Source organism: Mirounga angustirostris, unplaced genomic scaffold (genome assembly GCF_029215605.1).
Source record: "Mirounga angustirostris isolate CCGP_5_RB_7025 unplaced genomic scaffold, mMirAng1.0.hap1 SCAF_4, whole genome shotgun sequence".
Lineage (NCBI taxonomy): Eukaryota > Metazoa > Chordata > Mammalia > Carnivora > Phocidae > Mirounga > Mirounga angustirostris.
Window position 1 is genome coordinate 75,922,947 of NW_026991712.1, and position 17,328 is coordinate 75,940,274.

The 17,328-nt window shown below is 37.0% G+C and overlaps 1 protein-coding gene and 1 non-coding gene across 6 annotated transcripts in view; both read left to right on the forward strand.

Annotated features, from left to right (window-relative positions):
* Positions 1-17,328, forward strand: part of ATP6V1H (ATPase H+ transporting V1 subunit H) — a 138,464-nt gene that overhangs the window by 34,447 nt on the left and 86,689 nt on the right. For all 5 annotated transcript variants that reach the window (XM_064588333.1, XM_045896557.3, XM_064588335.1 and 2 more), the window contains one exon: positions 11,140-11,237. In XM_064588333.1, the coding sequence (XP_064444403.1) occupies positions 11,140-11,237 (98 nt within the window). The remainder of the gene's footprint in view (positions 1-11,139; positions 11,238-17,328) is intronic.
* Positions 15,821-15,924, forward strand: LOC123860650 (U6 spliceosomal RNA). Its single transcript, XR_006794774.1, has one exon. It is a non-coding gene; the product is annotated as a U6 spliceosomal RNA (small nuclear RNA).

Genomic DNA, 17,328 nt, shown 5'->3' on the forward strand with positions numbered 1-17,328 from the left:
ATTGAGCTCTTACTATGTGCCCAGCACTTCTTTCTTCAGTTTACATTTACATCTCCTTGAATATTCACACTCCCTCTTTGACTTAGGTCTTACTTACTGTAAGCCACATTGTATAGATGTGAGCAGTGAGGCTGCACAGAATTGCAACACCAGTTTGCCTAAAGTCATTCAGGTAATGAGTGGCAAAAACCCCAAAGAAAGGAATTGCTTGCCAAGAGAATTCCTTTTGAGGCAACAGAAATGCAGTTGGGTCTTTTTTTTTTTTTTTAAAGATTTTATTTATTTGACAGAGAGAGACACAGTGAGAGAGGGAACACAAGCAGGGGGAGTGAGAGAGAGAGAAGCAGGCTTCCCACTGAGCAGGGAGCCCGATGCGGGGCTCGATCCCAGGACTCCGGGATCATGACCTGAGCCGAAGGCAGACGCTTAACGACTGAGCCACCCAGGTGTCCCTGCAGTTGGGTCTTTAGGCATTCCCCAAGTCGCAGAGCCTGCTCAGCCTTGTACAGATATTGGTATTACATCTTAAAGTCCCTTTAGGTTTTCCCAGAGCATGGAAAAGCAGTTTGGGAAATTGCATTACACAATATTGCCACTTGATGTCAGTAGAAAACACACAAGTTTTATACCACAAAATGTGAATTAAGAATGATTCAACAGTCTTTAAAATGGTCACAGAAGCATCATTGTAAGTTATGAGTGGATCATTACAAACATTTTTATTTAAATGTCCTTACATAAGTAGACTTTCCTTAACATGCATTCTGTTGTCTTTGCCTGAAGATGAAAATAATACATGACACCAAATCTAATGCACTTACCATAAACTGTTCAGTTCTTTACTGGGTCTCGAATGTGAGTACTCAAGTCTTCTGTTCTGAGGAAGCTGCACAGCTGTGGACATTGATTAGTGCTGATGCCCTGATAAAAAGATGAATACTGTGATCTCTCACAGGCTTTGCAGGATTTAGAAAGAATCTGGGAATTTCTTGTTTGTTTGTTTTCTTTTTCTTCTGTCCAGCTTCACTTATACTTGTATAGGAGGGAGCAAGGTGACTCCCCATCTGACTATGTCTTGATCTCTGGCTATTTTGTTGCTGATCCAGTTTGGCATTAGTTACTGCAAGATAAACATTGTTTCATTGATAGTAAGTAACTTGATGAAGTTGCTGGGTTCTCCTTATTATTTCATCTTGTCTTTTAATGTTCTGGAGCAGTTCTGTCCATCAGAACTTCCCATGATGTTGGAACTGTCCATTATGGTAGCCCCTTGTGGCTATTAAGGACTTGGAAAGGTGGTAAATGCAAGTGAGGAAATAAATTTTCAATTTTATTTAGTTTTTAAAATTTTTAAGTTTTTTAAAATCAAAATATATGTCACACACCATAAAATCCATCCATTTGCAGTTCAGTAGGTTTTAGTATATTTACAGAGTTGTACAGCCATTACCACATCTAGTTTTATAACATTTTTAACACCTCAGAAAGAAAACCCTGTACACATTAACAGTCCTTCCTCATTCCTACTCCCCACTCCCAACCTCTGGCAACCATTTATCTACTGTCTCTCTTTCTGTCTCTTCTGGCCATTTCATAAAAATAAAGCACATAGCATGTGGCTAGTTGTCTATAACTGGCTTCTTTCACTTAGCATAATGTTTTTAAGATTCATGCATGTTTTAGCACATAGTAACAGCATTTTAGAATGAGAGAAATGAAACTTTTCTTAAATTGTTTTCTGTGGCAGTTCTAATATCCTTGTTAATATGAAGATAGTTTTACTGTTTTGGCTTTGTTTTTAATTTAATGCTGTGCTGATGTGGCACTTTTCAGTCTTCCAGAAGAGGTAGAAAAAAAAAGAAGAGGTAGAGTATTTTAATGATTTAATTCTTTTCCACTTGGTTGTTAAGTGCACCCAAAAGTGCTGCCCAAGTAGCAGAAATAAGTGGCTGTGTCAGGAATTCATACAGTTCAGGCCTGTTATTTAACTGTAGTCTTCTCTGGCTGGTGAACTGTGAAGTCTGTGAGGACTCAAAGGAATTCACAATCAGTTATGTGACTGTGTAAGTTTCAAGAGTATTGTTATTTACTTAAAGCAATTCTTGGAGGATTTTCATTATTTAATTGCCTTTTATCTTCTTGCCACAAAATTAATACATTTTAAACATTGGGGATCATTAAAATACATGCACGGAATGAACATTAAGGAGGGAAGATAAGAATCTGTGAGTTTTGTTTTTCTGATCAGATTTTTGGAAGGACTGTCTGGAAGTATATTCTGGCAATACAAAAGAAAGTAAAGTGATAAGGTATTTCAGTATAAGATTTTCTTTTACAAATCATTGTCAAAGCATAGCACTGATAATAATAATAATAAGTAATCTAATATGGTACATTAGATGTGTTCTTGGAAGTTGTATATAAAGCAATAATTTATAAAGTAAATAATATTTTCTCAAGTTCACAATTTTTCTATATAGTAAAGAATCTCATTACATGACTGAGCCAATTAGGTTGAAAGCAATGCTTTAAGAAGAGTTAGAAATTTGTAAATTAATAATGAAATTACGGGTTTTTTTGGTAAAAGTCTAAGACTAAATTATCTTAATTTAGGCATTAATTTAATCTTGGTATTTTATGAGTATTGACTAGACGATCTCTTTGAGTAAGCCAAACTTCAAGAGAATTCTTGAGCTTATATATATTTTAGTTCCTGCATATGAGGTAATACACCTTATGGTTGTTTTGTGCTTTGTAGAACTGATTTGAGTTCAGATTTGAGGAGGTTTTTTCCCTTTAATTTGTTAGGGCTGGTATTTCCCTTTATTGATGATAGAACAGTTGAAGATTTTAATTGATTTGCCAAAGATAATTTGGCAAAACTCCTGATAGGCAGAGCCTCTCCTCTTTTCCCTTCCTTCCTTTGTCTTTTTTCTTTTTCTTTTCTTTATTGTTTTTTAAATTTTTTTAATTTAGTTTAATTTTTTATGTTCATTAGCCACTGTATAGTGTTTTTTTTTTTCTTTTTTTATTATGTCTTAACCCACACAAAGTAAAATGCACAGATTTTAAATGTTCAGCTAAATAAATTTATATATCCTGTGTCCTCCTGCTCAATACCTTCCTTTGGCTAAACTCTCAGCAAGTTTATTGTTTTCATGGTATCTGTTACTAGTGATTAGTTTTGCCTACTCTTGAGCTCCATTGTAGTGGAATCATATATATGAACTCTTACGTGTCTGAATTCTCTTGCCAGTATTGTGCCAGTGAGATTCATTCATGTTGCATTTAACAGAAATTCATTCTTTTTATTGCCATGTAGTAATCCATTGAACGAATATTTTCTATTATCTTATTAATGGATATTTTGGGTTACTTCTAGTTTTTGGCTATTGTGAATAAGCTTGCTATGAGCATTCTTGTACCTGGCTTTTGTAGATGTGATCACTGTAATCACTTACGTCTGGAGCACTTAATTCTAGAATGGAGTTGCTGCGTTGTAAGGTATATGTAAATTTAGTAGATACTGCAAATCAGTGTTCTAAATCAATTTATGTGTCCCTCAACAAAATGTGAGAATTCCAGTTGTTTCAGTCCTTACTGACACTTAAATTTGTCTTGTGTTATTTTTTATGTCTTGTGTTATTTTTTAAAGCGAATGTCTGTTATAGAATTAAAAATGACATACATATATGCATACACTCACTTTTTAGTTCTACAAGAAAAGATTCATATAATTGTCATGAAACAAATACTTTGGGGTCTATTCAAATCAGCAGTCCTCCATTTCATGTAAAACTGGCTTCTGGAATCTATTTTTTTAGTCACTTATGTGTTTGAAAAGTTTGACTTGGTGCTTCACCAATTCCACTGTACTGTGCGTTTTTACTGTCTGGGGGAGCGGTGCTTTTTACTGCAATGCAGACATGTTATTTCAAGTGCGCACGATTCCAAAATTTTAGTGAATATTATTTTTGCTCTTTCTCATTTAGTTTGTACTTAAACCCCAGCATTATGAGGAGAATATTGAAAATATGTCTATAAATGTTTTTATAACAGTTTTACTTTGGTACAGTATCACTAGTTTTTATCTTTATCTTTTGCCTGCTTGTTTTCTAATCCCTTAGTTCTTGAATTACTTTGTAATTCTGCAGAATATAGATTTCTGAGATCATATTTGCCACGAAGGTAAATTTTACCAGTTGCTATTTTCCCTATGGTCTGATTATTCCACCATAACATAACGAGAGTTTGCATTTCAGCAACACTGGAAAATTTCTTTTAAATGTGTTGAGAAGTAAAAATAGTTTAGCAGTGAGGTTTGCTGCAGTGAGAGGGCATGTTGTGGCCAATTCTCAGCCCAGGATGTCTGGTGCAGCACAGACAACTGTAGTTCAACCACGAAGAGAGTGGATTCCTAGGGCCAATCCAAGATTAACTCACTATTTTAATTTCAACAAATTATATCTCCTTTTTAAGACTCATCTGAAAAATTGGGTATCATAATATTTCCCTTTTATTTTTAATTTTAATTTTTTAAAAGTGCTTTGAAAAATATGTGTTAGTAAATTATTTTTATAAAACATTTTTAATTTCTTTTTTGACAGTTTTTTGATTAGTTGTGAAGGTTAGAAGATAACATTTTGATTCCTGAAAAAACAAAACCTTTACCTTAAGGAAGAACTCTGGTTGGATGACATTTAAACAAATAGTATTTAGGAAACAATGCATTGAGTATCTAAAATATCTTTATTGTATGTATGTATTTTGTTGTTGTTATTAAGTCAGTCCAAATACAGGTGATTTTTTGTTAATGGAGAAGTGAATTGCTTAAGCAATTTATTTATTTATTTATTTATTTATTTATTTATAAAAAAGATTTTATTTATTTCACAGAGAGAGAGGGAGAGCACGAGTACGGGGGTGGGGAGTTGGGAGGAGCAGAGAGAGAGGGAGAAGCAGACTCCCTGCTGAGCAGGGAACCTGATGCAGGGCTCTACCCCAGGATCTCAGGATCATGACCTGAGCCGAAGGCAGATGCTCAACCGACTGAGCCACCCAGGGACCCCTACTTTAGTAATTTAAATGAAAATTATCATCTGGCGTAAGTGAGCTCTTTTAACATAAATATTTTCTAGTAAAATAGGATGATATAAGTAAGGTACAGCCAGAATTGACTAGCAATTTATATTAGTTTTCAAATTGAGATTAATTAAAAGAAAATACTAGACAATCAGATAAGATCCATACTACCAAACAGATTTAATTTTGGCTCCTAAAAGAAATAGGATAATGGTGCTATGTTGTATATATTTCTGCAGTATGGATTGTTATTAGGATAAAGATTTTGGCCAAACTTTTAATTATGGAACCGTATCTGTTAGAGCCCCATTCATTTGGAATTTGTGTAAGATAAGAAGTTTGTCTTTATTTTGTTTGTTCATTCAATCAAGAAATATGTATTGAGTACTAACCAGGTACAGTTCATGGTGGTGAAAGCGTAGCACTGAACGGGATGGGCAGGACTCCTGCCTACATAGGGCTTCGTCTAAGGGAGGACAGCATTAGACAAGTAATTACACGCTGTGATTATTTTAGTACCCTTCTGGCAATGCTTGTAAGAGAGAAGCACAGGTTCTTTTAGAGTGTGCAGTGAGGGGTCTCATCTGGGGTCAGTTTGCTTAGGCTTCCTGAGGAAGCGGAGGGATGAGGACTGTGCCTGCATTGGAGGGAAGTGTGTGGAGAACCTGGGCGGACAAGGGAGAGACAGTGGTGCTGTAGGGGTGCAGGCGTAGGGAGAATGGGGAGGTAAGGCAGGCCGGCCCAGGAGGGTTTTAGGACTTTTCCTCGGCAGGGGGAAGCCATTGAAGAATATTAAGATAGGGAGTCCCATGGCATAGGGCAGCCCCGGGAAGGAGGGCCGCATTTGTCAGTGCATGGCGCCGGATCTGCCATCCTGCAGCGTTAACGCTGTTCCCCTTGATTGCTGTATGGCTTACTTTTTTCCTTTCCTGGCATTCTGTCACTTGTCTCCTCAGCAGTGAGTCCCTCTCCAGGGAGCCTACTTAAACGAGCACCCATGTCTCCCTCTCTGCATTTCCTATTTCCCTTTCTTAATGGCATTTTTGTTGTATTGAACTTGTAACTCCAGTATGCTCTGTAATTTAGCTGTTTTTGTGTGCTTTTCCTCTTTCTCCATTAGACTGTAAGCTCCCTGATGGAAGGGATTGAGGTCTGTTTGTTCATGGTTGTGTGTCCAGTGCAAGAACAGCGTCTTACACATAGCAGTCACTCAGTAAACATTTGTTGAATGAATATTGAATACAGACTTGTAGAACCTTTCTGGGACCAGTTGAGAACTTAAAATGATGGAGGCCTTATGTCCCTTACTAGTTTCTGACAGTCCAGGCAGTCTGGAGTTGTAGTTGTCAAACAGTGTACTAGAACTGGAGGGGCAAATGGGCTTCTTCATCTTTGGTTGGATTCTAGCTACAGATATATTTGAAAATAAAGTGAAGTCCCTTCTGCATACCAGATAATATAAGCAACCCAATAAATGTTGAATGGAGTATAAGATTTCTTAAATGGAAAAAGAAAATTGCAAATGAAAGTTACAGTATAATCTTATTTGTATTTTTTTAAAAAAGATATACATATAACGTATAGAATCTGCAGTTTCCACAGATCTACTAATAGCGATTGTATCTTAGCAGTGGTACTGAGGGGTGATAAGGAGGTTTTATTTTATGCCATTCTATATTGATTGGCTATTTTTTAAAAAGATTTTTATTTTTACTTATTTTAAAATATTTATTTATTAGAGAGAGAAAGCGGGAGGAGGGGCAGAGGGAGAGGGAGAGAAAATCTCAAGCAGACTCCCTGCTGAGCGCGGAGCCTGACATGGGGCTTGATCTCACAACCCTGAGATCATGACCTGAGCCGAAAGCAAGAGTCAGATGCTTAACTGACTGTGCCACCCAGGTGCCCGTTGATTGGATATTTTATCATAAATACGTACAAAGAATTTCATGTAAAATTAAGGTCAATAAACGTCATGTATACAAATATTAATGAGGTTCCATACTACTTGTCAAGTCTAGGACCCAGAAGTTGGATCATATAGGCAATGTCCTTCAGAGTTCTGAGCATAGGAGTCAGGGAGAGGTCAGCTGGAAAAGGTGAGGCTCCGGTATACAGCTTCAAGGGAAGGCACAGAGATGTTCTTCCTTATTTTATTCTTTCTTGTGACATTTCTGTTTGAAAGGAGCAATGTTTGATTACCTCAAATACTACTTCATCAGTTTGTCAGTTTTTGATATTGTCATGTAAGATAGACTATTTCTCTGTCAGTCTCTTGTTCAGTTTGTCTTAGAAATCTTGTGAGATTTCAGGATTTTCTATTAGCAATTACAGCTATTTCAAGAATAATTTCCTATTTCAAGAATAGGACATTCTAGCAAAAAGAGAAATATTTACAGCAGGAAAAGATCAAGATTGTGTTTACATTGAACAGTGTGGAGGATAGTAGTACATTTTTATATTATTCTCATGGAAGTGGAAATGAGCTTAAGGGAAAGGATAAGGGGGCTTCTATATTTTGTCTTTTTTTTTTTAAATAGTATCTTATTAGGCAGAAAACAAAAATCACTTCACTTGGACAAAATATATCTTAAAACTTTAGGTTTTACTTTTTTCCTCATAAAGCCAAATGGCATGATAAAAAAAATCCAAGTGGAGCAAATAAATAAATAAAATCTTAAAAAAAAAAAATCCAAGTGGAATGAATATTTATTCATTTAGCAAACAAACATTTTTAAAGTCCTGGGTTGTTGTTTTTTTTTTTTTTTCTTTTTTCAGGGACTATGCGCAAATAGTCCTGAGCATCTGACTCTTGCTTTCGGCTCAGGTCATGATCTCAGGGTTGTGAGATCAAGCCCCATGTCAGGCTCCGCGCTCAGCAGGGAGTCTGCTTGAGATTTTCTCTCCCTCTCCCTCTGCCCCTCCTCCCGCTTTCTCTCTCTAATAAATAAATATTTTAAAATAAGTAAAAATAACATACTTTTCTTTTTTCAGGGACTATGCTCAAATGCTGAGATTAAGAAAGACTCCTCTTTTGCTCTCTGGTCGAATGGGGATGACTGAGACACAAACACACACACACACACACACACACAAAGGGATTTACAAATAGAGATTTATATGTGGCACATGGAAATGATTAATTCCATCTGGGGAAATCAGAATACAGTAGTAGTTGCAGCAGCAAACATTTCTTGACTATTGTATGACAGGTACCTTTAAAACTCTTTCATACATTAACTGATGAAATTATACCGACATTCCATGGGATTTGTCCTGTTATCCCCATTTTATAGATAGGAAGCTCATTCAAGGTCACATAGTTTGTAAGTGCCTGAGTGTGGCAGGCTGGTTCCAGAACCTTTGTTCCTAATGGTTATATACTATGTACTACTATACTACTACCATACTATATACAGCTGCCTTTCTTTCATGGTGGAGGAGTTAACAATTGATCTAACAATTTACCTAACAATTGATCTAGGTTAACCTGGCAGCAGGTGAGTCAATTCAGATGGCAAAGAGAATCAGGGGAGAGCTGTTCAGTTAGTAGTTGGAGGTACAGGTCTGGTTCTCAGGTGAAAGTAACTGTTGGAACTGGCATTTTAAAGTCAGTGGTGATCCTAGAATTTGCCATACTAATGGCGTGATAAGATACAAAAGAGGTAAAAGTTTGGTGATAATTCCTTCAAGAAACCTTCATGTATTGGGAGGAAGAAAGATGCAGAGATTGGTACAGGGCTTAGGGTCAGCTTTAAGGTGGGAAAGGATTGAATATATATAGAGGCTGTGGAGAGGAAGCCTATCAAACAGAGACTGCGGATGTAGAGAGGGGTCTGGTAGACGGTACATCATGCGGGAGGAATGGGATGTAGACTTTGCTGGAGCTGAGGGTTGTGGACGGGAATAAGTCTGCTGGTCTCCTAGGTGAGAGAGAGGCAAGAATGGCTACAAGCGTAGATCAATTTTGGGTGGGGGGGTGAGATGTTTGCAGCTGGCCAATCTCTGACTAGTGGTATGTATATTTTCTCATACTGCTGAGAGTGAGGGAAGAGAGTAGGACAGGAGGGTAGTGGTGAGTGTGGGTGACTGGGGAATGGCAGAGAGGACAGACCAGAGTTGCTTGATGGCTTTGCAGGATTGTATGATTTTCTCCAGCAGTACTGAATTACCTTTCTCTGGGAGTAGAGATGGTGACTTGTTGGCTTGATTGAAGACTGTGTATTTAGAAAAAAAATTGTTGAATAATTTCACATATGAGAGTAATAGGACACATGTGAGTGAAAGATAATAAAGTGATATAATTTACTTTGTTTAATTGAAGGCAGTAATTCAATCATTTGCCAGTGTTGCTGTCACTATATACTTTGAAAGTGATTTCTGGAATGGTGTTTGGACTGCTTCATTATGTATTGTATAATAGGTGCAAGTGCAATTTTAGAACCAGGATCTTTAATAAGCACATTTATAATGTGAATCCAGAAGCTCTATGACCGTGAAGAATCCATATTTGGAATGTATCCAGTATTTCAACATAGTATAGTAAAATGGACACAGAAAAGAAAGGCTTCCAGTGAACCAAGACATTTTTGCGTTGAGAGGAAATTGATGATAAATGGAAGAGGAGAGAGTGCCCTAGGTTGCATTTTTATTCATTATATGTAGAAATCTTGCTTAAGCTTTCTCTCTAAACAAGAAAAATGAAATTCATCTTTCACAAAGGATTACTACCTGCTGACTTAATTGGAAAAAATAACATACTTTTTTTTTCCATTATGGAAGATTGTTTTAGAGCTGAAAATTCACTTTTTTCTTTTTTCCTTTGGTCATTTCTGCTAATGTTTTGAGTTTCCAGGCAAATTTTATTACTGGATACATAGCGCTTTTGGGAAACTATGTTTACTACTTTCTAGGTAAAATCTAAGATAACCTTTTCTTGATAACTTTTGATAATTCCACCAAATGTACTTATATCATTGTGTTTTTGTAGTTGAAAGCCTAGAATTTCCTTGAAGTGTTAGGTTTTAACGAACTTTGAGTTAAAACACAGAGCCTAGTAGCATCGTATATATTAGGTGTTGTGAATTTTTATAACATTCTTGATTCTCTCTCTCTCTCTTTCTTTCTTTCCTTCTTTTTATTTTATTTTATTTTATTTTATTAGCATGTTCTTTAAGGCTAGAGTCTGAAAATCCCTCTTGTCTCTCTGTTCTTATAGATCTTAGGCTCATGGTAAATATTTAGAGAAGAGCCCAGGTTAGGTGTTGCTATTAGCTTTGCTAAAATGGAGGTGCCTGCATTATTCCTGGGGATATTATTCCTGTTTATTTCAGGTTCCAGATTTAACCACAGTTTCCCTAGAACGGTACTATTGAACTGATAGTTGTTAAAAATTATAGAGCAAAGGTCTTTTTCAAATGTTTAGACTTCTTGTACACTATATATATATATATATATTTATGTACACATTTCTAAATTCCCATTTATTGAATTTCTACAAAATGGCTAGCTGTATGCTAAATGAATTACTTTACTTAATCCTAACAGTACCCCTTTGGGATGCTTGGAGGCGTCATCCATCTTAAGGACAAAGAAATTGAGTATTGGAAAGGTTCAGTGACTCACCTCAGACCATTTAAATATAGGCTCGTCTCAAAGCATACAGTTTTATCTTTTTAATTTTATTGTCATTCTTTGATATTTCTGCAGTTATGAAGAGCAGTATTATCTCTGTAGTGCCTGTCTTCAGGACTAAATGAAACATTGCAAGATAACATTTATCAAGCCATTATCAAAGATATAGTTACTTTGTTCCTTGATTTCCCTGTGTGTTAAGTAGTCTTCAACTATGTAGGTTTAATTTGGCAGAGAAAATCAACTGCATTTCTAAAAGGTAGAGAGAAAAATAAAAATGGAGATTGATTTTGAAAAAATAGTAGGGACTTTTGGATGTTCTGATGATAAGAAACTCAGTAAAAAAATCCAGACTTTTTGTATGTGCATGATCTCATGTCTTTAAATGCTTTACAGTTTTAAAACCTTGTACTTCTTCTTGCATAGAGTTCTCAGTATGTGCAGTGTGTTGCTGGGTGTCTGCAGCTGATGCTTCGGGTCAATGAGTACCGCTTTGCCTGGGTAGAAGCAGATGGGGTAAACTGGTGAGTGCCCTTTTGCTTTTAATGTAGAATAACATTTGAAAGCATCTCTCCTTGACATTTTCAAAGAAATTAATACCTTTAATCATCTAAAAGAAATTTTTTTTTTCATGTCTAGATTATGCTAACCTTCATGGAAATCAGTAACTACTAAATGGAATGTTTCTCCTCTCCCTCACTTGGCCTGTGCTACTTAAGAGGTTAAGAACTCCGAAAAGCCTAATACTTGATAGAACAAATTTTAGGTATTCAGAATAGAAGAACAATTATAAAAGTATCTTGTGGTAAATGTAGACAAAAATCAACAGGAAAAGATCTTTTTTTTTTATTATGTTACGTTAATCACCATATATTACATCATTAGTTTTTGATGTAGTGTTCCATGATTCATTGTTTGCGTATAATACCCAGTGCTGCTCCATGCAGAACATGCCCTCTTTAATACCCATCACCAGGCTAACCCATCCCCCAACCCCCGTCCCCTCTAGAACCCTCAGTTTGTTTCTCTGAGTCCATAGTCTCATGGTTCGTCTCCCCCTCCGATTCCCCCCCTTCATTTTTCCCTTCCTGCTATCTTCTTTTTTTTTTTTAACCTATAATGCATTACTTGTTTCAGAGGTACAGGTCTGTGATTCATCAGTCTTACACAATTCACAGCGCTCACCATAGCACATACCGTCCCCAATGTCTATCACTCAGCCACCCCATCCCTCCCACCCCTGCACCACTCCAGCAACCCTCAGTTTGTTTCCTGAGATTAAGAATTCCTCATATCAGTGAGGTCATATGATACATGTCTTTCTCTGATTGACTTATTTTGCTCAGCATAATACCCTCCAGTTCCATCCACGTTGTTGCAAATGGCAAGATTTCATTCCTTTTGATGGCTGCATAATATTCCATTGTATATATATACCACATCTTCTTTATCCATTCATCTGTTGATGGACATCTTGGCTCTTTCCACAGTTTGGCTATTGTGGACATTGCTGCTATAAACATCGGGGTGCAGGTGCCCCTTCAGATCACTACATTTGTATCTTTGGGGTAAATACCCAGTAGTGCAATTGCTGGGTCATAGGGTAGCTCTATTTTCAACTTTTTCAGGAACCTCCATACAGTTTTCCAGAGTGGCTGCACCAGCTTGCATTCCCACCAACAGTGTAGGAGGGTTCCCCTTTCTCCGCATCCCCGCCAACATCTGTTGTTTCCTGACTTGTTAATTTTCGCCATTCTGCATGGTGTGAGGTGGTATCTCAATGAGGTTTTGATTTGGATTTCCCTGATGCCGAGGGATGTTGAGCACTTTTTCATGTGTCTGTTGGCCATTTGGATGTCTTCTTTGGAAAAATGTCTGTTCATGTCTTCTGCCCATTTCTTGATTGGATCATTTTTTCTTTGGGTGTTGAGTTTGATAAGTTCTTTATAGATTTTGGATACTAGCCCTTTATCTGATACGTCATTTGCAAATATCTTCTCCCATTCTGTCAGTTGTCTTTTGGTTTTGTTGACTGTTTCTTTTGCTGTGCAAAAGCTTCTTATCTTGATGAAGTCCCAGTAGTTCATTTTTGCCCTTGCTTCCCTTGCCTTTGGTGATGTTTCTAGGAAGAAGTTGCTGTGGCTGAGGTCAAAGAGGTTGCTGCCTGTGTTCTCCTTTAGGATTTTGATGGACTCCTGTCTCACATTTAGATCTTCCAACCATTTTGAGTCTATTTTTGTGTGTAGTGTAAGGAAATGGTCCAGTTTCATTCTTCTGCATGTGGCTGTCCAATTTTCCCAACACCGTTTGTTGAAGAGTCTTTTATCCACTGGACATTCTTTCCTGCTTTGTCGAAGATTAGTTGACCATAGAATTGAGGGTCCATTTCTGGGCTATTTTGTTCCATTGATCTATGTTTCTGTTATTGTGCCAGTACCATACTGTCTTCATGATTAATTACAGTTTTGTAATAGAGCTTGAAGTCCAGAATTGTGATGCCACCAGCTTTGCTTTTCTTTTTCAACATTCCTCTGGCTATGCGGGGTCTTTTCTGGTTCCATACAAATTTTAGGATTATTTGTTCCATTTCTTTGAAAAAAGTGGATGGTATTTTGATGGGGATTGCATTGAATGTGTAGATTGCTCTAGGTAGCATAGACATTTTCACAATATTTGTTCTTCCAATCCATGAGCATGGAACGTTTTTCCATTTCTTTGTGTCTTCCTTAGTTTCTTTCATGAGTATTTTATAGTTTTCTGAGTACAGATCCTTTGTCTCTTTGGTTAGATTTATTCCTAGGTATCTTATGGTTTTGGGTGCAGTTGTAAATGGGATCGACTCCTTAATTTCTCTTTCTTCTGTCTTGTTGTTGGTGTATAGGAATGCCACTGATTTCTGTGCATTGATTTTATATCCTGCCACTTTACTGAATTCCTGTATGAGTCTTAGCAGTTTTGGGGTGGAGTCTTTTGGGTTTTCCACATAAAGTATCATATCATCTGCAAAGAGTGAGAGTTTGACTTCTTCTTTGCCGATTTGGATGCCTTTGATTTCTTTTTGTTGTCTGATTGCTGTGGCTAGGACTTCTAATACTATGTTAATAGCAGTGGTGGTAGTGGACATCCCTGCCGCGTTCCTGACCTTAGGGGAAAAGCTCTCAGTTTTCCCCAATTGAGAATGATATTTGCTGTAGGTTTTTCCTAGATGGCTTTTATGATATTGAGGTATGTACCCTCTATCCCTCTACTCTGAAGAGTTTTGATCAAGAAAGGATGCTGTACTTTGTCAAATTTTTTTTCTGCATCGATTGAGAGGGTCATATGGTTCTTGTTCTTTCTTTTATTAATGTATTGTATCACATTGATTGATTTGCAGATGTTGAACCAAAAAGCCAACTTATTTATTCATAATGAGAGATATCACTGCTCTTAAACCAAATACTCTTTTTGTTTAGTGAAGACATTGTTTATCTGTTGGAGAACCTATACAGAAACTAGCAAGAAGAGTCGATTGAAGACTCCTGATGCAATGTCATTGGACTCTGCTGGACTGATGTCTCCATCTCCAGTGTAGGGATACACCTGCCAGAGGGATCTCCTCAGCCAGTATTTGCATGCAACTGCCTCAGCTGGGTTGCTTCTGCAAATGGCTCTTCTTAGGACTTGCATAGAATTGTAATGAAATACTCAATTACTGTTGACTCAGTAAATTAGTAGTCTTATATGTTTTATGCAAAATTTCGATCTTTTTATACTTATTTAACCTTCAGTATGTCAGGAAAAATAGCCATGACAGTTTGCCACATGGACCTTTTGGAAAACATACATTTGGCCCTTTTATGTATAATTAATAGAATTATGAATAAAGAAATAGTGAAAAACAACCATTAGAAATCCTAATAAGAATTTTTTCATGGTTAGAGCGCCTGGGTGGCTCAGCTGGTTAAGCGTCTGACTCTTGATTTCGGCTCAGGTCATTATTTCAGGGTCGTGAGATTGAGCCCTGTGTCAGGCTCCGTGTTCAGCAGGGAGTCTGCTTGAGATTCTCTCCCACTCCCTCTGCCTCTCCCCCGCTCGCGTGCTCCCTCTCTCCCAAAGAAAAAAAAATTTTTTTTCATGGTAAATCTTTCTGTAGTAAGTGAATTTTGATGCACAAACTTCATGAAAGATGAAAGAAAACCATCACATGTCCTTTTGGCAAAATGGAATGGTCTGGGTTCTTGTTACAAAATACTGTGTTTAAGGCTTTCGTGTTGAACAACTAAATAAGTGAAAAGACTGTATTTCCTTTTTTTTGTCCTTAGAGATATATTTTCACTTACTGATTCTTGAGTTTGACAAAATGCAATTATGATAGTCATCTGAAGACCCACAGTTTGAGATTTCACTTACATGACCAATTTCATCATCATTGTTAGAGAACAGAATGCTGTCTCTGCTTTCAGCTTCTGATTCATCTCATAATTATGAAATGCCTTCCTCAAGTAATTGCCATTATGGATGGAAAATAAAAAGTTCTGAATTCTTTGAATTTCAGTGTTCACACAGTGTCAGGAGACTCAGCAGAAGGACTCAAGGGACTCAGCATGTAGTCATTCTCATGGCTGGGATTTATTTCAGAGACACAATAGATCTGGAGGAATCCATGTTAGGCTTCCTATGTTCTATCCCTCCTGTGGGGGTCACACAGCATACTTTTTCCCCAGCAGCAAAAATGTGGCAACATTTGTGTGATTTTTCTGCTCAGGCATCCCCCTAGAGACTCTGCACCCATGGTTTTTATTGGAAATTTGTCAGGTAGGCACCCTTTGCCTAGCATGCAGGAAAATTCCAGACTCCAGAAGGACAGCACATGTTCAGTATAAACAGAAGCATATTGTTTGAGCATACAATATAGGAAGAGTGAGCCACCTTTATCATTTACGGAAAGTTTTGTATCAGTGTAGGGAACTGTTTACCACTCAGGTACCCAGAAGCCAGCCAAAGGTCACTTTGTAGGCAGACTTTTCTATGAATAGCGGTTTCAGGATTGACTATGATGTTAATTTTTTATTGCACAGAAATCTAAAGGTAGACTACAGAGATGGTGTTTCCAGCCTTTTTACCTTCGCTTCAGCAGCACATATTCTACAAATGGAACAATACAGAGAAAAATAGCATGGCCCCTGAGCAAAGATGACATGCAAGTTTGTAAAAATGATGCAATATTTTGGGCAATACAATAAGAAAGGATAATTATTTATTTCATTATTATATCGTCTTCCTAGGCAATTTCATCATTCTCCAGTTTTCTTATAATTTTAGTCTTTCATTTTTTTAACATAGTTGGGAATAATGAATGTATAATGATGAAATAATATCTCAGATAATAAAATGGTATAATTCTTCAAATTATGGGTAATATAAAATCACTGAAATTCCATAATATATCTTAGGTTTATGAGCAGATCCAATAGACCTGTATAGTACTTGCAAAATAAATTGAATTTCATTCTATTACACACACAAAAAAATTTCCTTTTTGTTCTTTGGAAGATCTGGAAAAGAGAATAAAAGTCATGAATCAGCAATTTCTACAAATAGAATTGCTCAAAAAATAAACTCAAATACTAAAATTTGGTCCAGTGGACCCTAAGGTATACTGAAGTTAACCAAATGCGGCTCTTCTAGTTACTGGCACTTAGTATTTTGGAGGACAGGAAGCAGTATTAACTGTTCAATTTAGCAACAAGAGCAGGGACAAATATAGTTTAGAATACTCCGTGTTTGGGCGCCTGGGTGGCTCAGTCAGTTAAGCGACTGCCTTCGGCTCAGGTCATGATCCTGGAGTCCCGGGATCGAGTCTCACATCGGGCTCCCTGCTCTGCGGGGAGCCTGCTTCCCCCTCTCCCCCTCCTCCTGCTTGTGTTCCCTCTCTCGCTGTGTCTCTCTCTGTCAAATAAATAAATAAAATCTTAAAAAAAAAAAAAAATAGAATACTCCGTGTTCAACCTATATGTTTCGATATACTAATGACTGCTAATTAGATTAACAGTAATAAAAAAATAGAGACCTTTAGATTGAGAGCAGGTATAAATAAAGGTATAGTATGTTAACTTGTTGATAGTATCACAATCAAAAAACTCATTTAATCTTTTCATTTTTGAAGAAACAAAACGTGTACATTTCTTTTGTTTAGGATTGAAAATATCCTTTGTTTCTTTCTTTTTGGTATTCCTCAACTCACAAGCAGGAATTATGTGAGGAGGAAGAAACTCAAGTATAGCCTTTTTGAAGGGAATAAAACTGCTATTTTAAAAACTTGAGAACATTTTTAGCTATATAATTTTTTTTTTGTTAAAAAGTCTGTTATGTGGGGGCACCTAGGTGGCTCAGTCGGATGAGCGTCTGACTCTTGATTTCAGCCTAGGTCGTGATCTCAGGGTCCTGGGATCGAGCGGGGAGTCTGCTTGAGATCCTCTCTCTTCTTCTCCCTCTTCCCCTCCCCTCCCACTTGTGCTTTCTCTCTCTCTCTTTCTTTCTAAATAATAAAATCTTAAGAAAAGGCCTTTTATGTGAATGATACAATACTATTTCTAAATGTTTATATCCTATGTAAGACCAAAAATATACTTC